At 35.0% G+C, this 22,986-nt stretch overlaps 1 protein-coding gene across 3 annotated transcripts; it reads right to left on the bottom strand.

Annotated features, from left to right (window-relative positions):
- Positions 1 to 195: 195 nt before the first annotated feature.
- LOC147407655 (MATE efflux family protein) lies at positions 196 to 22,332 on the bottom strand. 3 transcript variants are annotated; one of them, XM_086436312.1, is made up of 16 exons: positions 22,156 to 22,332; positions 21,148 to 21,573; positions 17,982 to 18,124; positions 16,465 to 16,608; positions 16,149 to 16,309; positions 15,782 to 15,917; positions 13,513 to 13,609; positions 11,465 to 11,565; positions 7,598 to 7,761; positions 6,907 to 6,978; positions 6,619 to 6,735; positions 6,411 to 6,506; positions 6,176 to 6,297; positions 3,363 to 3,423; positions 1,928 to 1,986; positions 196 to 445 (listed from the first exon to the last, which is right to left on the bottom strand). In XM_086436312.1, the coding sequence occupies exons 2-15, from the start codon at positions 21,501 to 21,503 to the stop codon at positions 1,975 to 1,977; spliced, it is 1,782 nt and encodes a 593-aa protein (XP_086292438.1). In that variant the 5' UTR covers positions 21,504 to 21,573; positions 22,156 to 22,332; the 3' UTR covers positions 196 to 445; positions 1,928 to 1,974. The 3 variants fall into 3 exon arrangements, with proteins under 3 accessions (XP_086292438.1, XP_086292436.1, XP_086292437.1); XM_086436310.1 differs by lacking the exon at positions 196 to 445 and adding an exon at positions 495 to 883 and having other exon boundaries at positions 22,156 to 22,331; XM_086436311.1 differs by lacking the exon at positions 196 to 445 and adding an exon at positions 495 to 878 and having other exon boundaries at positions 22,156 to 22,331.
- Between the last annotated feature and the right edge of the window lie 654 nt (positions 22,333 to 22,986).

Below are 22,986 nucleotides of genomic sequence, written 5' to 3'. Positions count from 1 at the left end.
CCCATTTCTCTGATTAACCAATTGGGGTGCTATGGTTCCAAAGATACTGCACTTGATTAACCAGTTGAGTAGACGTCAGTCGATTCTACTCAAACTTGATACACCGAGAAGCTACGACTGTGAACATGAACTTCTATCCATCCACCCAGCACCAACCAAATCCTCAACCTAATGTTTGCGGGGAGGGATCAGAGGGAGTGGAAAACATTACATCTCAAGTCCATCACAAAAATAAAAACTCCAAATCTAACAGCTATAAAAGTAATGTTTCCAGTTCCCGACCAAAGCTGGCCAGAGGAGTACGGAGAAATAAATATTTAAAAAAAAAAAAAAAAGCTTATCTTTGCTTCTTGTTTTTTCATATCCAGTACGAAACATGAAACATCTCATCCATCCATACAAAAAGGACAGATCCTCATCCCGAAATATAATATCCATCTTTGCCCTGTAATATAATTTAATATTTTAATTGCTAAGAGGATAAACACAACATATAGAGAAATTCCCCTACTGGTTGGCAACAATTTAATTAAAATTCAATTTTTTTTTCTTGAAAATTGAATCACATATAATATCTTGTGTCATCATCATATCATACATAAAGAAATGAAAAATAAATGTCAACAGCTGGAATAGAAATTCAGTGTTAATCATCACTTTTATAATGATCAATATTTAAAATGTTAAATCTTGAAAATTATCAGCAATTGGAGGTTCAAGAGTGAAGAGCATCCAGTGATCACTAGCAACACTAAAGAACGACTTTTGGTCCTGATTTTTGCGAGTCCACGCCCGCACACCATGAATGGACCATTGCCAAGGGGATTACATGGCTAATACTCCAAGGGGTGCTGACCAGGGAAAGAATTCTGGCTAGGCTTCACTAAAGTTTAAAACATGGAGAAAATCCATATTAATATTCAATAGTATCTATATGTTTACTAGGAGAACAAAATTTACGCTTACATGGTGACATAAAAAAATTGGTTTTGTACACTTAATGTTTGATCAAGGCATACTAATACTGAGGCGTTGTAACATACAATAACCATAAACCTAAGTAATTATCAGGATCCCACAATAATGGTAATGGTAGAGGCAGATGTTTCCTCGATATACAAATGAAAAATATATGGTTCTGTGTACCTCCATATCAGCAGTGTCTAATGCAGTGTCCTACGGAGTCACTCCAGCACGACTCTTTCAATAATTCACGGATTTGTGAGGAATATTTGAACCTTAAGAAACTAAGCAAGGGCCTTCTAACTCATTGGCCAAATATTGTACAAAACAGATGATCCTAACCATTGGATTGATCTGTTTCTTTTAGGCTGTTTGAATTGAGAGAAGTGGAGAGAAGAGAAGCTCATTAAGATAAGAGAAGGGAAGAGAAGAGAAGAGAAGTGAAACTCAATTTCTCTCCACCATGTTTGGATTTGATAGGAGAAAACTTGTGACAACTTTTGAATTTTAAAATATCTTAAAAGAGATCTAGGGGCAAAGTTGACATTGTGAAATAATTTAAAACGGTTTTTCTCCTCATCTCTTCACTTTTGGAGAGAAAGAAAACTCGACTTTTTTTCTCTCCAATTCTTTTCTCTTCTCTCCTCACTTAACAATCCAAACAGGAGAAATGGAGAGAAACACATTTATGTTCTCTTCTCCTCTCCTCTCAATCCAAACACAACATTAATTTCCCCAATAAACATTATGTGCAATATCTGACAAGTTTGCATAAGGAAAAAACAGTGTATCCGCAATTCAGGGCATTATGAATACTATATCATCAAATAAATTAGCTAAACTATCCAGACTCACTGGTAAACTTTAATCTTATTTCAACTACATCAAAATCAATTAAAATTTTGAACTGGCTAAGTAGTCCAAAAAATTAGAAGTAAAATAAATAACTGGGGTGGATAAATACCAGCTAGAGCTTTATGTATGCGTGGAGATGTGCGGTTTGAGTCCATTTCAACTGGCAACCTGGAAATCAAAATACAGTACCAAATTAATAGCGTACTAACAATGTTGGTAAAAATTAGGAGGTCTACTCTGCATGAGAGAAACAGAAGTTAAAAATAAACAAATAATTGAGCGCAAATTTAGCAACTTCCAATAGTAGTTTATGCCAAAAATTAAAAAGACTCTAAAAACCTATGTAACTCTATAGTTTAAAAGAAGTCCTTCACATTGGTTTTGGTATGTATGATCAGTATCTGAAAAGCCGTGATTAAAAGAAATCGCCATTTAATCGGAATCTTATGATGTAGAATTCCTTCTAGTGATCTAGTGGGCATCAAGCCTGCGATATAGTACCACCCCTTACCATGGTCAGATCAGTAAATCATATAGAGTATGATGGAGTATGACCAAGGGTTGAAGAAATTATTTCTTCATCTTCAGTCCAAACAAAAAGATTTGGGAGCATCCCCCACCTATGATTATATTTCCTTGCAAGTTGGTAAGAAGTAATTCCAGAAAGTTGGATAGAAATCAAGATTAAAAAACTGCATGTCACATTATTCAAATTATGTTTTCCAACCGTTCAAGAGTGGATAATTGTTGGATACCATTCAAGCATTTTAGTCAAACAAATTACAGAGATTTACCGGGCAGACCTATCTGTTGCAAATTTATTACAAAAACTCCCGTACTTAACCAAGTTTGTTACGTGATCAAACCTTACTTTATGAATCACGCTACCATGACTAAGTTAGAAAGATTTCAAATATTACTAAGGATCATTGGGCGCACATGGATTATAAAATTAGCAATCCAATGACACAGATTTGTATATTTCATGAAAAAACTCAGATTCAAAAGAAAAAAATCAAAATAAAAAACCTTTTTGATCTTGATCGTAGCTGTTGGAAATGGATGGCTACCAAACTCCCAAGTTTAAAACTAAAATTCAATGGTGATATTTTTTTTTTGTTTTTTTGAATTTCTTATAATTTCATCCTTCATAATCCTGTGGCATCAGATCAAGTTTTTGGATGCCATAAATTCATGCAGTTAGGATCCACTCCAAGGTATGTTAAATAGCAAATTAACCCCATAAATTTGAATTTTATGAAGTGGATCCCACTCTAGGGTTTGCTGGGTAACAAAGTTCATAAAATGAGGTTTGGCAGATAACAAACTTAATAAAGTAAGGTTCCCTAGGAGCTGTCAGAACTCCAAGGCAGTTTTTGGAAGAAAAATGCAACAGTTGGGTCTGCCGTGAAAATCTCTCAATAAATTAAGTAGCATGATCAACATTAGCTAACAAGTGAAGTAACTGATATGATTCTGAACACCCTATTAGCAAATTAGCTAATAATGACTGATAATCGGACTAAAGTTTTTCATTCACCAACCTCCATTTTCTGTAAGTCCACCGAATGCAGGAACCACCATGGCCCAGTTTTGGACATCAATCTGAAAAGACAAAAGAAATAACTGAGGACATACAGGACAAGACTTCACAAATTTCGATATGATTAGAAAAGCACTTGTGAACAATATAAAGATGGAAAGCAAAAAAAAATATTCTAAACCTGAAACGAAGGGTCTTAACAATAAAATTTTGATATTTATGAATGAATGGTCTTCAAATATATGCAACCAGCAGTGGAGAATATGAACAAGTACAATAGAAAAAACATAATATCTTCAGATAGGTTTGAGAACTACAAATTGGTGAATCAGTAAATGTTTGAGAAGATAAGAAAATGCTAGCCTCCTTATCTACATAGCGTCCAAATGGAGCAGCTCCTAATGCCAAGGTCTTTACCAACAAAGCACATGCTTAAAAAGGATTTATTTAGTCCCATAAATATCAAAGTTGAACTGATTTTTAAGCTTAAAGAGGCTCTCTTTTGTATAATGTATGGTATCCCGCATCCCTTTTCGGTTCGACCTCATGGAAGTTTCCCAACTTGCAACAGGGAATCAGGGGGCCACCCAGTTTCGAACACACAACCAGAGGGAACAAACCCATGTCACTAGTTTTACACCGAACCAACCATTTGAAGGTTTCAATTTCACAAAGTAATGATTAGTTATAAAAATACTGAAAATAAAACCAAAAAAGATATCAAAATGACCAGAAATATCTAACAGAAGAATGACTGGGAGATGATATGAAGCAATCTTTAAAAGGTTTCCTAGACTCCCAATCACCAACATTTTTTTTGAGTATTAACATTGGATGATATATATTTTTCAATCAAATTTTACAAACCTAATCACTACATAAGTTAATGGAAATAAAGGTACCATCCAGTAAGTCTGTTACGGCATTTTAAACGCAGGGTGTGAGTGATGTCTCCTATGCCAAGAATCAACTTGATGGATGATATTTATCCTCTAATCTACCAAACTCATTCAAGAGACAAAAGGCCCACAAGAGAAATCAATAAAATGGATGGATATAGTCATCTGAATGGACAGAATATATATATAGGATTAGGATCCGTATACACATAAAACTACTCATAAAGCTACAACGTGTTTTGTCTTATATGGGCAAAAATGTTTGGAATGGGCTGATTTTTTGTGAGGATGATCTCTATGGTGAGGAGATCATCCTTGCCAAAAATCAGCCCATTATGAAACTTCTAGTCCCATGTTTACAAGTTGAAAAATTTTAGACCGTCCAATTTTTGTAAATCACTTTTGATGGGGTTAGAAGTTTTGGAATGGAATGATTTTTTTTTTGCAAGGATGATCCCCTCACCACAGAGATCATCCTCACAAAAAATCAGCCCATTCCAAACCTTTTTAACCATATAAGACAAAAACGTTGTAGCTTTATGAGTAGCTTTATGTGTCTACGGAACCCCACCCATATATATATATTTACTCGTCTGACAGGGCAGATTTTAGGCATAGAAGAACCCCTAGGTGGGAACTATTTCCTTGCAGCCCATGAGCCATAATCAAACACATTGCTGAAATGTGATAATGGGTTTATCACTCAGCTAGTCCCCAATCTTCAAACTTAAAAGGGTTTTTCAGGGCCATAGAGGCCTGCAACTATCTCGACAGCGTTAACAAGCAAAAAAGCTAGGAATTGGGCAGAGCAATAAATATCTGTGCCTAATGAATACATTGAAGCTGGGATTAATTGATTTAAGAAAATTGAATACGCTTTTGTGCAGGGTTTAAAATGATGAATACAATGAAGCTTGAGTTGGAACACCATCGAACCATATACTACTTATAATGCCCATTATGTAACAGTGACTATTTCCCCATTGGTTGTTAATTTTTAATGAGTCGCTATTGGCAACCCAAATTTTACTTATTACACCCCAATTGCTTAAACTATTTATCACACCCCAAATAAAGATTAAACACACTCTTCAAACATTACAAAAGTTTGGCTCAAATTATAATCCCAACATTATAGAACATTATAATACTGTTTCAAACAATTTTAGTAGATATCTACGATTATGATTAGGCTCATATAAATTCCTAAGCCCAAAAATAGAAATCTAGCACAAAAAAGAAAATAAGTGAATGGTTGAGACTTGAGAATAAGTAGAAGTTGGGGTGCCAATAGCAGCTCACTTTTTAATTTATAATTAAATGCAGATAATGTATTAATACTATTTGAAAATAAAACCATTTTTTAATATACTAACTTTCTAGTGGAACAATCATTATTTAGACATATAACGCATTAGAGATGGCCTATAAGGCAAAACCATTATAAGCTCACGATAACCATATTGTATCTCCTATGTCTTAATTTCTTCATCATCATATGTCCTACATCCCAATCTTATATCTTTTTCTCATTACCACCATCCACATCAATTTTGGCCTTCCTCCAGGCCTTTTAGGGTCTTTGACTAGCACCAGCAAGCACCCTCTCATTGTAGCTGCTATGGAGATCTTCATTGTACATGCTCAAACCATCTAAATTGACTTTCTCTTATTTTATATCTGATTGGGACTATTCCCTAAATATGCATTTCTTAGATTGAATCTGCTTTCTTTCAGTAATTTAACTACTAGAGAGAAGGGCCCTTTCCAGATGTAGAAAATTCATTAGAAACAAACAAGCATCTCAAAAATATTAAAAAAAAGATGAGATAGAAAATTCCAATAAATTTGATCAACTGAAACTGCCAATTGAAAAAACAGAAGGAAAAGATAGCAATAGCTGACAACAATTTACCTGATATATCCTGCCACTACACGCAAGCCCATGCAAAGAGTCAAGCCTAACCAAACGCCCGAAAGACCAAAAATAGAAGGGGCGTATAGAAAAAAAGCAGAAGATATAATCGCAACCACCATCTACAAAAATCAATTAATCCATGTTAAAGAAATCTGTCTAGGTGATCAGTACATTCTGATCAAGGGCATCTAAAATATGTTTGGATACAATTCATCTTGAAGGCACAGCTTACCATAGAGCGAGCCGCATATTCAAAGTCAGAAACACCATAATAGAGACCATCAGCAATAAAAGCTAAAGCATTGATAGGTTGGCTGGCACTGACAAACTGTTACAAATTTAGATGGTAAACATCAAGTAAATAAATAGATTAGTCCAAATTCAAAGTTGCTCTATGTACTCTTTTCTTTTTTTAAAAGTGAGGAGGTACATATACTTACCAATACAAGAGATCTAACAATTCCTAGGACAACGGTGTCCTGGGTGAATAATGTAGCAAGAGTACCAAAAGATGCACCCAATAATACAGCTAATGAAACTCCAGTAAGTAGTCCTATCTGGAAATACACATATAGGCATATCAAGTTATGAAACAAACTCAAATGAATGCAGATCCAACAAATAGAACCCAGAAAAATAACATAATCGAAAAATGAAGACAGAAACATTAATAGCTAGAAGTGTAACATAAACACAAAATGTAATGAGAGGCATAAAAGGAAGTTCACCTTTAACAGAAAAAAAGTAATTTCTTTCACTGTGCTGTAGTCACCCCTTGAGAAAGAACTCGCAATTAGTGCCTAAGAATGAATTGAAAAAAAAAAAATTAACCACAAGGGAAAAGGGTAAAATAAATTCATGGCGGTTATAACATAAACGTGTAATGTAAATGAGAGTATATTTACAACAAGAACGCTTGCAGCTTTGTAGAAAATGAAGCATATAACCTATACCCTTGCAGTTCCTAGAAGAGCTCAGATTCCATAGACATATAGTAATGTTTGTCCAAGGTTCTATCTTGGCACTATCATTTATTACAACTTGAAAATAGAGCTTCACCAACTCCCACCCACCAATATTTAGAAAGAGGAACAGCATTTACTTACAACATAGAATTAATAAGCAAATATTCCAGATATGTAATATATTCAGGTCAGTATGCTAAAATGAAATAAAGAAACACGACCCCAAAACGAACAAGAATGATCTGTTAATTTTACAAAGAAAATATGATAGCCTTCCATACATGTTTCCCATATTCTTTTAGATTAGAAAATGATTCTTAGTTGACATTGCATAATTTGACATTAGAAGTACAATGTAATGAACTGAAATGAGGTGGGAAACAGAAATGGATAAAAATAAAATGAGTTCAGAGAACTAAATGAAAAGGAGATTGAAAAGTCTATGATCAAATACCTGGCCAGATGCTGCTAATGCATCTGTCAGGAGAGATACAGCTAACCACACTTGCAAGCATATCTGATGAGCTGCCATAGCCATTGGTCCTTGACGAGCAGCCATTGATGTCCCCAGGGTCATGGTCATAAGGATAGCTAGAGTTCTCCCAATAAGAAAACCACCTAAACAAGAAGGAGAAATATTTTAAAGTCAAGCAAATATGTGCACAGGCTAGGCAAAAACATCACATTATAAAGTCCCAAGGAAATTGACAAACTAAAAGAGAAATGAGGCACATTGTTAGCACTGCTCTCATTTCAATCATTTAGTATTGCATTGAAGCCCATTTATGGCTGGAGGGGGGTTACATCAGGTAAGTAGCAGATGTAAATCCTTTAGCAAATCCTTCTGTGTATCTTGATATATTGTTGAAAGGTGGCGAAGGATCAGAGTTGCCAACTCTATAGTTGGAACGAGGAGGATTATGATGATGATATTAACTAGTTTTAAAAGTATAGTTGTACTAAATAAGATATGGGGCACAAAACCGCTAGATACAAAACAGTAACTGATAGTTTGGAGAGAAAGTCCTTTACAACCACAAAACAGATGAGTTATCTTAACAATGAGACTAGGTATGCATAAGCTCCAAAATAATCCCTTCCCACTTAAATATAGGAACCACAAAAAGAAGACTTAACCTCTACAATAGCCGAGCACGTTTAGGCATGATTGTCCACCTAATTATTAAATCGTGATCACAGTGACAAAAGTCTGCTATTTTTTGAAAAAGTCTCTATTAAATCATGATTTTTTAAAAAGCCATAAGGTTTTTGAAAAAATCATGATTTAATCAATGATTTTTTGAAAAAAATCACAGATTATTTTTATTTTTAGTGTTTCTTTAATATCACTTCATCATTTAGTATATGAAATACATATTTTTTTAATTTATCTGATGTTTTCCAGACTTTATCAATCTTTTATCGATTTTTACCGAAACTTTATATTGCCGAATTATTCCCGAACCCCAACTTTGTCACTATGATCATGATAGTGGTACCATGCTACGTGGTCCACACAAAGAAGGCCAACTTCGATGGAATAACAAGACCCCACACTGTAGTAGTTATCTCGGTACAGGAACGACCAAAAAACAAGAAGAAAGATCTCACTGAGAAATAACCCCCACCATCCCACTTCCACACTATCCATCAACTTCATAGGGTTCATCCTGTTCCTCTCCGAAATGGAAAAGAATACTAGCAAGCTCTGGCATCTCTCAGTAACTGATGTTTCTTCTTATACCCAATTCCACAAAGTCGCTACAGATCCTTACTTGGACACCTTAGAAATCAGACAAAGCATAGATGATGGGGAAAGAATCCCTCAAGGAAATCACCAAGCACCTTCCCAAAATCTCCCCAAGTCTATGCTTCGAAATAGCTCTAGTAACTTTCAAAGCATTGGAATCCTATTGTTATCCACTAATCCCACTAGAATAACCTAGGCAAAACACCTCACAATATTTAATATTGCATGCAACTGGTTTTAAAACATTAATATTGGTAGTACAGGTTTCAAGAGCCAATTTCAAATGTTTCCATGAACTTGTAAAGTTTACAAAGGTCATTGTTTCATAAACTTGATGCTAGGCACAGAAAATACTCTCGTCAAACAAGGTATTCCATTAGCTTCTAAACATTTCTGGTTCCAGAGTAAAGAACACTTTGACCAGGAAAAGCATATTCAGATGCTACAGTGTCATTTAAGCCCCATTCGGATGTACAACAAAACACGGTTGAAGCCATTTTCAATTTGCACCGACTGCATCATGGGTATTTGTGCAATTGGATGGCGTCCATTTGCAACCAACAATTTGAGCCATCCCTCAAGTAAGGGAAATCTCATTTCCGGTTCCATGCTACCTTATCTGGCACCCTTCAAAATACAGGAAAAAAAAAAAAAACTCGCTCCAGCAACTAGAGAAGACTAACAGAGTATGTATATACAACATATTTCGCATGTTCAAATTTCTAAATTTTCTGATAATAATATCTTTGCATGAAATCATAAAAAAATAATAGTGACAACCTTAAGATCGTACGACAAGAAAAGTAACAACATACACTAATAGACATCACTCACTATTGTTTATAAAAAGAAATATATAAAATTATCGTGTTGTATGAAATTACCTCAAAATTCTAGTTACTACTAAGAAAGTAGCAAGAAACTACAGGAGTTTAAAGACATCCAGCAATAAAAGACAACTGAAAAAAAAATAGTTAAAAGTTTTTTTTTTTTTTTGATAAGTAAAAAATCTAAAATATAAGTTAAAAGTTCAAAACAGCAACAAACCACTTGAATAGACATCTCCACAAAATGTGTAGAGAGAGCAAACAATTAAGATCAACCCAGTCTCAAAGATGAAATCCTAGTTTCAAATGGCAAACCAATCCAAGACGATGCCTTATAAGTATATAATGCAATATTCCTGAATTTACAGTGAATGAAAGATACAATGAGAAAACTTTCAGTTCAATTCAATTCTATATGTATTATAGTGTGTGTAGAAGTTGTATATATAAAGAATATAAAGTCATGCCGCAATCCCAGCCTGCTACCAAAAATAATCACTAAGGTATGATTGGATGTGTCACGATATTAGTCAATTTCTCCAATCAAAATATGGTTAATTCTCCCCTTCATTCAAAATAGTCCTATTTCTAATGCTTCCTCTGTTTTAACATGTTTTGTAAACATAAATTAATCGTCCAATCCATAGCAGAGAGACTAACATTTCTCTGTCAAATCTTTCTATTCTTTAATTGAAGGTATGCAAGAATCGTGTTTCCCTTCTTCATTTATTTGGAGGTTTAAGGTTAACTTCAAAAGTGTCATTTTTCTGGTTGGCAGCCTTGAATAAACTTCCAACGGTTGATCTCCTCAAACGGAGGGTCTCATCTTGGTTGATTATTGTTGTACATGTAAAGTGAGTGGTGAGTCTGTGGAGAACCTTTTAATTCATGCTGAGGTGGTTTCTCGTGTTTGGTCCCATTTCTTTCCTTATTTAAGATCTCACGGTTTCAGTCCAATCTTCTCGCACCTCTTCTTTATGGTTGGAATGCCACCTCCTTTTCTGGCAGATTTGACGATTTTGTGGAGGTTAACGCCCTTTGCAATTTGGGAGGATTGTGGAAAGAAAGGAATTTGCACACGTTAGACGACAAGGAGAGAAACTTACAAGAGCTTATTTTCGACATCTTTGGTTTGTTATTCCTTTGGTGTAAACAGTTTTAAGGAGCTTAGGGGCTTCTTCTTTTTTTTTTTGAAGATCTGTTGTTTAGGTGGGAAACTGTAATTAGGGAGTAGTTGTTTTTTGTATCTTTTTGAGGACTCCTTGTCCTGGCATCAATAAATTTAACATATCAAAAAAAAGAAAAAAAAAAAAATCCAGGTACACTTTTGGCCACTATATAACAAGTAATGATAGTATAAACTACAGAGTGATCAGAAAAATTGTCTATAATCATGAAATGACAAGCTCTATCAGATGGTTGAAATCTTGAACTCCAGCCATCCAAAACCACTATTAGATAATTCATCATTGAACCATCAAATACTATAATGCATCTGTTACTGGTTAAGTTTTGCAAAGGTAAAACAAACCTACAGTAGGAACAAAGGCAATATATGAAAACCAAAGTAGGTTGCACCCAGGCTCAGATCTAAATAGGAGATTAAACTAGAATACTAAACAAATAGATGTGTTGCTCAATTGACCATTAGAATTTAGAGAAGGGGGCTAGCCACCAAGGTGATTATAACATTATGTTGCTGAGAGATGTTTCATACAAGTCATTTCCAACAATCAATACTCACCAGATTTTACATAGCTGTCAAAGTGCAAATTTTCCATTTTCGGAGGCATTAATATTACCCTTTGATTTAGAGACCAGATCATCAAGAAGGTGACCATATACCTGAAACATTTGAAATAGAGAATGCAAGTAGAATCGATTAAAAAGGGTTAAAAGTCATAGACCAAACAAATGGTTTTTCAAATTGTTTTTCGTTATCATTTTTTTATCGAAAGAAAATGGTGTTTTCTATGAATATTAAAGAAAGTTCTGGTATTTTCAATGAATATTGAAAATGGTGATTTCAAGTTTTGACTATTATGCTGAATTGACTCAGTTTTGGATGAATGAATGTTCTTCTTCTATCTATCCCTTTTCAAGGAATTCCAATGCAAGATGTTCTACATCAGAATTTTCTTCGAAATCCCTAGCCATAAGAAGAAGGAAACTTTAGGAGGAACTCTTGGCCCCCAAATTGGGATAACAGGAAAAGATAATGAGCTAGAGGGACAAAAAACAGGGATCTGTAGAACAATTTAACTGAAAATGTCTTACCCCAAGCATCGAAATCGAATCATAAGCATTCATTTCTAATTATGTCTTGTTGAGTGTATATTTTACTCCACTCTCGGGCATGCCATACCCTAGTTAAGCCCTGTGACCCTCTTATATTCATGGTTCTCCCTCTCTCCAACAGATCAGTCTTTTGAAGTAGTTGGTTGGTTAACATGGTATCAAAGCACTAGGTTCATATAGGTCACGGGTTCGATTCTTTCCACCCTTCTGGGTAAGGGGGAGTGTTGAGTGTAGAATTTCCCCCACTCTCAGGAGTGTCATATCCCAGTTAAGCCCTGTGGCCCTCTCATATTCATAGTTCTCCCCCTCTCCAACAGATCAGTCTTTTGGTAATTGGTCGGTTAACATGTCTTTCCTAGTCTTTCCACCCATTCATCTCAACGTCCTCATCTCTACTACATTCAGTTTATTAACTTGATAATTATTGACCAACCAACATTCATTCATCTCCATAAAGCATAGCTGTTCTTACTAACGTCTTATCAAATTTTCCTTTTAATTTAATTGACAAGCATCTACCACATAGCACCTAATCATCCAACACTGATTTTATGAGCAACATCTTCCTCAATCTCTTCATCATCATGTACAAGTAGATCTGAGAGAACAAAATGGTCACTTCAAGGTATTTTTAGAAGGAGAAAACCACTAAACAATTCACTCTAAAAGGAGTCATCTATATAAAGAGAAGAATCATTCTATTGGGGAGGGAAGACTTATATTAGTTACAGAAGCACTTTCCCTAATTAAACCAGATCCTTTTTTTTTTTTTCTTTTAGTACTTGATGAGAGTCTGGCTAGGCTTCCCCAGGAGATCGAAGGAAGAAATGCTCCACCACAAGATTGAATTATAGGATTGAGATAGCAAAGTCATTAATCTAGATTAGACTTGCATCTATGTCTATGTAGATATCTGTTTAAAGCAGTGGTGGCTATCTTCAAGGAATGAATCAGTAGCATTTTCTATTGAATCTTCTCTGTCACATTAGCCTAGAGGTCACCATCCTATCCTTGTTTTGTTAGTTCTCGGATGAGAATCATATATGTAGTATGTATGGAATTAGCACCATCAATTTTTACTGAGCATGCCTCCTCCTGAGTGTCAATACTAAATTTACATTCCATATGATATTCAAATTAACAAAATTCAACTAACATAACTATGATTTAGACTGGATTGAATGGAGGAATAGGATTCCTTCAACATACCCCAAATTTTTTATACAAGGCTTTGATGAGGATGAGGATGAGATGACACTCCAAAATGTATTCAAATGCATTAATACACAAGCAAACTAGTTCAATATACACAACTGCAGCATAGTTTTTTGTTGACCAAATATCCAGAACCTACACATATATCCAGAACCTACACATTTGAAAGACCCTCTAACCAATTATAGTCTACTTGCACACAAATAGATGTTAGTAGCAAGATTACATAGTAGACCTAAGTATGGAAATAGATAAAGAATGGAATTTGAAAGTACGTACTGAGATATAACAGTGGCAATGGCTGCACCAATTACACCCATGCGAAATGAGTACATAAATATGGGAAGCAAAAATATAGATGAAAGATTGCCAACTCCTGCAAAATATCAAAAATACCAGTTTAGTGGAAGGAATGCAGGGTAGATGGACAGAAATTTTCAATTGGAGCTAGATTGATTGTTATGCAAATGGACCACACCTGATTGAAACAGGGTGAAAGAATATAATTTCAAAATGTTGGCAAAAGGAAGCTTCAACAAAAAAGTAACAATGGATTCTATCATAAACATTATCAACTAAGCCAGTTCAGTAATTCTTTCAACAACAACAACAAAAAAACAAGTTTAAACCCACATCAAATGGCTCTTTGATTCAGCAACCCAAAATAGTGCATTGTAGCAAGTCCATGGTAGCCTCATGAGATGTTTCTTTTATACATGTTTCACGATCAATCCAAAAGGGGAAGAGAAAAAAACAAAAACAAACAAAAAAAAACCAAAGTTTGTAATAGTAAACTACAGACGTTATTAAAACAGGCTTCATAAGGACTTAAATATTGTGTACCTGATTCATTGTGAATCCCGAACTCCTTTCCTGATCTTTTAATCCAAAAAACACCCCCACATTGGTAGGGAATGGGAATTATGTCATTTGATATCTTACAGAGGGTACAAATTTGTTTGATCTTCACAAAAGCTTTCCTTTTTAAAGCCTAAAAGTCCAAAACCACTAGAACCAAAACAAAACTTCCGTCATTGTCTCATTGGTGGTAAATATTAACTGGAATATTGAGTAAGGACCACTATAATTGGCAAGAGCAGAGGTCAAAGGACCAGCACCCAACAACAGTTAAAGAGGTTTCTTATCCAAGGAAGTTTGGATTTTTTGAAGTCATTTTTAGGGAGTTTAAGGTTTGTAGTACTCCAAGACTGTAAGGTCTTTATGTTTTTGCAGCAGCCAGCAGCAAAAGCATACTAAATAGTAGCATTTATACCAAACTGAGTGTAAGAGAGAGAGAAGGTTGTGAAGATGGGTGAGTGGAAAAAATAAGAAAGAAAAAAATTATAAATGATAGAATTTGTGAAATGTAGTAGCCCCAATAGTGGATGAACTAAAGGAAAAACAATTGAGATGACATGCTCATATGCCACGAACACCGATTACAGTCCTAGTTAGAAGGAATGTGAAAGTTGAAAGCTCTAAAAGATTGAGAGCCAACCCCCTCCCGCGCGCGCACCCTCCACCCAAGTGAGAGCACTTATGAACACAGTTGGATTAACAACACTCATGGCTTCAGAATTCAGATAGAATTGAATAGGGGAACACAATTCATTCAACCGACCCTAAATTTTTGGGATGAGTATTGGATAATAACAAGTAAAATCTAACATAGAGAAAGTGTTTGAGTGGGTTATGCTCAAGGATACCCCAGTTATGTGGCGATTTTCATCCCGTAAAGAAGAGAAAAGGGTGTTTCTAAGAAAGAGAAAGGGAACATACTGACACAAATCGACAATTTTTTGAAAAAGTCATCATTAAATCATGGCTATCTTAATCAGCAATTTAATCGAGAATTAATTACAAAGTTTAAAAAATAAAAAATCATCAATTTTTGTAAAAGAATGTGAATTTCATGAACTTCACGAATTATTGGGGTAGTAGCCATGCAAGAAAGCACAGAAATAAGTAGAACAGATAGAAACAAAAAAAGAAAAAACCATCATCTTCATCATTATACACCTTATCCCAATTATTGGGCTCGGCAACATGGATCCAATTTCGCCATTTACCTCAATCATGAACCATATATTCAGTCAAAGGCATGTTCATTCATATCTTTACTTCCCAACTCCATCTGTTTTATGTTCGGCCTTCCTCTTACCCTTTAGTGCCCTCAACTTGCACCAAACCACTCCTCGTTCATGACGTTATTGGTCTTCTTTGCATATGCCAAACCATCTCAAACTATTTTGGCTTATTTTATACCCTATTGATTCATCTTTCCAAATCCACTCATCGATCTCAACATCCTCATCTCTGCTACGCTCATTATATAAATGTGTTGTTTTGTTAAAAGCCTCACATTCATAAAGCATGATTGGTCTTCTTGTTGGCTTCTAAACCAACCATCGTCCAAGTTTTCATTAGGTTCATTATAAGGGAAATATGTGGATTGTCCATTTGTCAACATAAGAAAGACGCAAAATAACATCTAAGAAAATAAAAGACCTTATTCCTTAATAACTTCATAAGGTAACTTGACACTTGCCTAAACATAACACAGGGGTCTTTGTATCCTTAAAACCACGAAAGACACCTTGAAGAGCCTGTGAGGCAACAACTGCAGGAGCACCAAGGGCTCGTAGCGAAAGAAATCGTTGAGCTGGAACCCGCATGGATGAAGCCTGTTCAGAAAATGAAGTTTAGAACAGCCTCCCCTGTAACCGAAAATAATGGACAGGAAAAATTGAAGATAATAAATGAACACTCTAACAAAACACATTTGCAGTAGAAGATAATAAATCACTTCTATTGGAGCCACCTTACATGAGTGAGAGAGAGAGAGAGAGAGAGAGAGAGAGATGTTAAATCTCCTTCATAAAAGTGAATCAAAACTCATAATATCAATAACTTACTGATGATATGCCCATCGCATTTAAAAACAATCCAGATCCCAAGTACAAGGCTAAAGCCTCAAAAATACCAATTCCAACAGCTAAAAGTAAGGCAGTAGAGACAGATGCTAATTGCTTTCTTACAATCTTTTCATCAAGTGGTTTACCATTATTGCTTTCTCCTGAAAGACCCCCATTTGCACACCAATCAGCCCAAATTCATATAGAAAAAATAGACACAGTTGTGCCAAAAGTATTACATACATATGTAGTGAACTCAATATAAGATGGCATGTTGAGTTCCTTAGAAACTATTAAAGGATCTATTTAACTTCACCTGAGGCAGATTCCATGCTGGCATTTTTTGCAATGTCTTCAGCCACAAATGAAGTTGCGACACTAAGGAGAGGAATATTGAATAGCTTGGATATAATGTTGAAGATTGATATGGAAACACCTGCTGAAGCCAACTCCACAGGACCTTTTGAACACAAACAAAAATGTAAAATCTTTCAATTATTGGATGGTGACTAAAATTTTTGTCTGGCATTTTAACTTCCATACTTGAAGAATGTAAGAATCATGGAAATAACTATGCAAACAAATTCAATAGGTTGATCCAGGGAATCAATGAGGACACAACTAAAAAAATAGGATACATGTCGGCTAATCCCAAACATGGGAAACAAATTGATTACACCAAATATTGGAACAAAATTAAATCTGTAGCAACCAAACCAGTCAAATGACACACAAAAGCCATATGGATTTATGTAGGCTAAATTAAGAACAGAAATAATGGCACTTGATTTTTTTAGAAGTGCTCCTTCTAAACATCAAAAGGTTAACCCAAAAATTCTTGAAAGTTAGCTTCTTTTTTGTAAGTTTATTTTTCTCCCATTTACATTTAGTATTTTACAAGTATCGGGAGAGAAAAGTGACCTAACTAATTGGGTACGCAATGAAAACTAATTTTAGTAAGTGGTAACTCAATTAAAATCCTTTTTGAAATAGATCTCTTTGTTTCCATCATCATCCTCAAAGCCTTGTACCAAAAATTTGGGGTTTGCTGATTGAATTTTGTTCCTCCGGTCAATTTTGTCTAAAGCCGTATCTTCTTTACTTTTCTAACATAGATCTCATCAGGTAAAATTGCACCAAATATAAGGGTACTCACCATAACAACTTCAGGGAAGGGGGGTTTTTCTTTTTTCTTTTTTCTTTTTTAAATGATCGGTAAAACTTCAAGTAATTTAGTTTTCTCAACTTACAAACACCAAGAGGTTGTCAAGTATCTCTATCTATATCCCATTCCACATGATAAAGAATCGATATTATACTGCTGAAGATATGTAATCCACCAAATTCATGAACTACTCATCCAAATATGCAGAAATGCTATTTTACCCAACTGACCTGACTTCTCTCAGTACATCAGCTCACATGCTCAATGAGGTTAAGTTAGAAAGTGAATAACTTGTGTCAGATTATGCACAAGGTGACATGCATAAAACAAATTCAAAAAGAGAATATCTAAGAAAACAGAAGTCAACCCATCCTGCTATCACTGACAGATGGAGACCACCAATAATGATATGATTAAACATAAAAATACAATTAGATATCAAATAACCGCATTGAGATCCAAGAGCCAATTGGCAAAATAACAGCCCAGGGCACTCATGGTTTAGAATTTATACAAGCACACCAAAATAAAGAAAATTTTCTTTTTTTTTCCTTTTTGGGAAACTTAAGGAGCAAGAGTCAAGTCAACTGGCATCGAGAAAGCAAATATTAGAACTTGAGATGATGCATGCGATGATGCAAATAACTAAGCATATGATGTGGAATTACCCAATCTACCAATGAAAGCTGTCTCCATCAGTTGTGAAAAGGGCTCAATTGCCTGTCCAGCAATTGCTGGCAAAGAAAGAATAATAAGCTCAGTTTTGACACTATGAGAATTCGATTGACCGGCAGGACTCTCCATCAACTCACTGAGAACCAAAGAAGAAAATTGATTCTAATCAACAAGAATCATAATAAAAAATATTCTTTTATTAGTGAGAATCATAATAACTTAACAGGGAGATTTGTATTTTAAACGAAAAATATAAACCAGAACTTGGAATAAAGTGTAGAAGGAAATATAGACATGAAGCAATGATCTCATAAAGTGTGTCATCCAGAAACATAACTTGAAGTCAAACAGTAATGCCACAGTGAAGTGTGCAGGTTGATTTACCTGAATCATAAAAATCCATCTTTTTGAAAAAGAGGTAAGCCTAGGGAGAAACCAACTGAAACTGTTCTTTCTTCTCATTTTCAAATCTTTTACATTTGTTATACCTGAATGACTTTCTTCATGGCAGCACATGTTTCTTCGTGTCATCTAAGTTCTTAGTGTTGCTAAAAGAAATTTAAAAGAAATAAAGCATCTTTTTCATTAGTAAATGAAAATATTCTTTTTTTTTATAGATGAAAATATCCAATATCATAAAATAAATAGTGAAATAACTTAGAAATGATAAACCAGTTGGTCAAACTATATCAACAAATGTTTATCTGAAAGAAGAAAAATACATCAAAACTCAAAATGAGAAAGGAGAAAGTTATGCCATAAGCCAAAACCATTTGTCACATACACGGGGTAACACTACATGTCGATGGAGATATCACAAAGCTAGTTTTCCTAGGTAATATAGTGATATAATCAAGTTATTTAGAAGAACCTTAATAGAGAGAATATTATCATGACCATTGAAGTCTTCTCACAAAAATCTAGGGTTGGTTGAATGAATAATGTTCTTCCATTCAATTCCATCTAACACCATGTCTTTCATTAACTCAATAGTTGACGTAACTTCTCTCATTACTTCAATCCACATCCTTTTTGGTCACGCTCTTGCTCTCTTAGAACCTTTAGGTTGCACATTCCTTCTAAATGGGACTGTTATGAATCTTTGTTATACATGACCAAACCATCACAATCACCTTTCTCTTAAATTATCTCCTATTGGAGGTACAAATTTTTTTTTTATAAAGAATGCATCTGTTTCTAATTGTATATTTCTTGGTCTTTCCACTTATCCTTCCAAACATACTCATCTTTGCGACTCATTGTCTGAAGATGTTTATTGATTGTCGAACATTCAACTCCACAAAGTATATTCAATATTATTCTAGTCCTATGAAATTTTGCTATTAATTTGTTCAGGATGTGCATCGACCATAGATGCTGCCATTTAATTTTGTGAACATGTTCATTCGTGTTGACCCCCTCTCTAGTTTCATCAATTAGCACTATGTAAGCCATAAATAACAATACTAAGTGATTTTATTTTTTTTCTCAATATGAACAATTACTTAATCTATAACTAAAGCAAACTCAGTGCCAATCTTTGATGTTGATAACTGAGAATAAAATGGAAGTAATACACAATTAGAGCTTTATCAAGGTAGTTTTATTCATGCCTATGACAAGAGAGTCTAACCTAGATCCTTTGCTAAGTACAGTTGTCTCTTAAGGGCCACCCAATCTATTAGAGGTGACCCTAAGGACACGAAGTTTTCATCCAATTATGAAGGCTCATACTTAGATAGAAGAGCCTATGATTCAGGCCATGAAAAACTGAGTACCCTACACCGAGAATAAATCCCAAAAAGCCATAAAACAATGCTGGTTAAGGCCATTTTATATTTAGTCCGAGTTAACACATCACTAAAGCAAACTTATACAAACTCAAAGTCAATCCTTGATGTTAATAATTGTAATTAATAGCTCATCTGTCTCCTCAATTTGTTTTCATAATAGTCAGAGCTCCCTCTCTCAGTCAAATCCTGATGTAAATAATTATAATATATCAATTTGGGAATCCTTTCTTTTCTAGTACCCACGAAATTTAACTCTTTATCTACTTTGTGCATACTTAATCTAAGTTGATAAATCATGTAGAGATCATACCTCTTTTCCCTAAACTCCTACGTCATCTTTTTAAGTAGAAAGATTTATCGATGGTTGATCATAATGGCATAAAACCAAGTTCTATGATATTTTTGTTTTTTGCTTAAACTTTGTTCCATCACTTGTTCGCATAGATACATTGTGTGACACAAAAGTTTGATGCCCCAAAAATTGGTGAAGTTCCATACATCTCATTGGTTCATACGTGTCTCATTGCACTTCTATTGGAATACCACATGGTCCCTAAATGTCTTCATTTTTGCTCTGCATGTCTTAATAAAGGGAATAAAACTCATCTACAAGAATATTCAACCCATTGTAATATTTACCATGCCCACAATGATTGAACTTTTCATATTGAGGGGGAGGACCATCAAGAGGATTGTTTCATTTGCTCTTTGTTGGGTCTTTGCAAAGAACGGAATAATCAAACTATTTGAAGACCATAATGATAGAGTTATGGGCGGTCAAGGTAGAAGGTTTTGATAGCAGTTATGCTTACTAATTTACTTTGGGGAATGACAAAACATGCATCAATTGTCTTTCCCCAATGTTTGTATCTTCTTTTTCTTTCTCCTCTAGCGATACTTTTCCCATCGCTTGTAGCCTCATCTTTTCTTTTATAATTAGTTACCACACACACAAAATAAATTTAAAAATAATAATAATAATAATAATAAATTGCTCATAACTATCATCTACGAATCATGACAGTAATTTGCAAATTTGTATCTTCCAAACAAACATGAACAGATTGAAAGAACTTATCCCAGAATGTCCAAGTTGGAAAAAAGTAACCTTCATCAAACTAAGTAACGTTCACCTTATTATATCTGTATGTGTGAGTGCGGTGAGGCAACATGGAAGTGCCTCAATAAGAGGTGTACATACAAATAGTGTGAGAAAAGCAATTTTTGCCAAAGACAACATTCCCATATATAAAAGAGGTTATTGCAAGTGCAGCACCCTTGGAAGACTACATTGTTTAAACAAACAGCAAATTGAAAAAGAAAAAAATGATTGAACAATGAAGATAAACTGGGCGGTGAGACTTACTATGTTCCTTCCGTCGGATCACTTAAACCAAACCCTTTCTTTGGATCAGATATTCCATCCACATTATAAGAACCCACACCATAATCTGAACCAACCTGATTAATGACTACAGGGAAAATACGCTTTCTACGAGGGATCATCCCCAAAGTAAAGAGCTTTGTATGGTTGGCAAACAGATGACAATTCTTGGCAGAGTCGGAGTGTATTCCCCTCTTATTCATTAGTGGGAGAATCTTACGAACTCTACCCAAGCCTCCAGGAGCAGAGGACCTTATCATTTGGTTTACCGTTTCCCTTTCACACATTTTACTTGAAGATCCATTAGAGACTACTCCATTCATATGTGTAACCGCCATTGTAAGAATTGCGGATTGATATTATTTGATTTGCTCCAGATTCAGATGAATATTCCCAAGCACACACTCACTGCATATCCATTAGAACATGTCACTATTTATGTAATTCTCGTTCACATATAACAATAAATTATTCAAATTGGTTTGTGTTCTGCACCACAACCCCAGCGCTGTGTTTGGGGTGGGTGGGTGGGTGGGTGAGTGTGTGTGTGTGTGTGTGTGTGTGTGTGTGTGTGTGTGTGAGAGAGAGAGAGAGGCTAGCCATCCACACAGCCTCTTAAAAACAAAAAATAGGTAGAGTTTTTCCAAAGATACCCAGAAACAACCATTACCGCATAATTCTTACCAGAGAGAGAGAGAGAGATCAAAATGCTTCGAAAACAGAATAAATTTTACAGCACATAATCTCAATTAAGCGAAAACTGGACGAAGATAACAAACACGGACCGGAAACAAATGCTGGTTTCTCGGATCAAAAAGAAGGCAAATTGCATATATAAATAAAACATAACCTAAAATCCTAAAAAGAAACTCGAAAATCATACATCTAAGAACAGAAACAAAACCAAAATGCAGAACAAAAGAAGAAAAAAAAAACGATAATCTACAGAGCTCAGTAAAGCAAGTAACAAGAACAGAAGGCTTTTTTTACCTAATCCCTAGGGTTTCGAATCTGAAGAACATCAAAGAACGAACAACAGATAACTCCAACCAGGAAATCTTATAGAGAGTGTGGCGTGCTCGTTAAGCAGAGTTCTCGCACCCTCTAGATGAGCGCGCCAAAGCGGCAGCTATGTGTTTTGCTGGCTTTACATTCACTTCGCAGTATCTGTTTTTTTTTACTATTGCTGTCTAATGGTGTTGTATGTATATCCACGTGGCATGAATTCAGGTTTCTAGTGATTGATATACTATAGCTGTCTAAGGGTGTTGTACGTATATCCACGTGGCACACATTCAGGGTCGATGGTGATTGATTTCTCGCTCCACATGCTGTGTTGTGATAATCAGAATTGGATGGAGACATTTTCACTTCAAATTTTGACACTTAATTTTCATGAAAAATGACATTTTTCAAGTGTTTGATTGCACATGGAAATGGAATTTCATTTTCCACTCCATTTAAAAAGTTCACTAAATCTTTGATTTTACTTTTCCACCTATATGGGTAAGAAAATGAAATCCACCCATATTTTTCATCCTCAATTCTTTCCTACCATCACCACTACCACCACCATCACCACTATTACACTAATCTCATCGTCGCCGTCGCCACATCCTCCTCCCTCCCTCTTCCTCGTCATCTTCTTCTTCCTCTTCCCCTCCTCTCATCTTCTTTCTCCTCCTCATCTTCTTCTTTTTTCTCATATTTTTTCATGATTTTATCCAAGTGAAATCAAACAATGGAATTTGATTTTCCAATCCTACCTATTTTCCACAACTAATTTTTCATGGATTTCAAATTCCATGAAAAGTGATTTTC

Source organism: Akebia trifoliata, chromosome 3 (assembly GCF_017979445.1).
Source record: "Akebia trifoliata isolate Shusen 1 chromosome 3, ASM1797944v1, whole genome shotgun sequence".
NCBI lineage: Eukaryota > Viridiplantae > Streptophyta > Magnoliopsida > Ranunculales > Lardizabalaceae > Akebia > Akebia trifoliata.
This window is presented reverse-complemented; position numbering and strand designations above follow the sequence as displayed.

Coding starts and splice junctions, on each gene's coding strand:
- LOC147407655 (XM_086436312.1), bottom strand. CDS start 21,503: ATGGCGGTTACACATATGAATGGAGTAGTCTCTAATGGATCTTCAAGT. Junction 15,918..16,148: donor ATGCGATGGGCATATCATCA/GTAAGTTATTGA, acceptor TTTTCTGAACAG/GCTTCATCCATGCGGGTTCC. Junction 11,566..13,512: donor ATTGCCACTGTTATATCTCA/GTACGTACTTTC, acceptor CAAATGTTTCAG/GTATATGGTCACCTTCTTGA.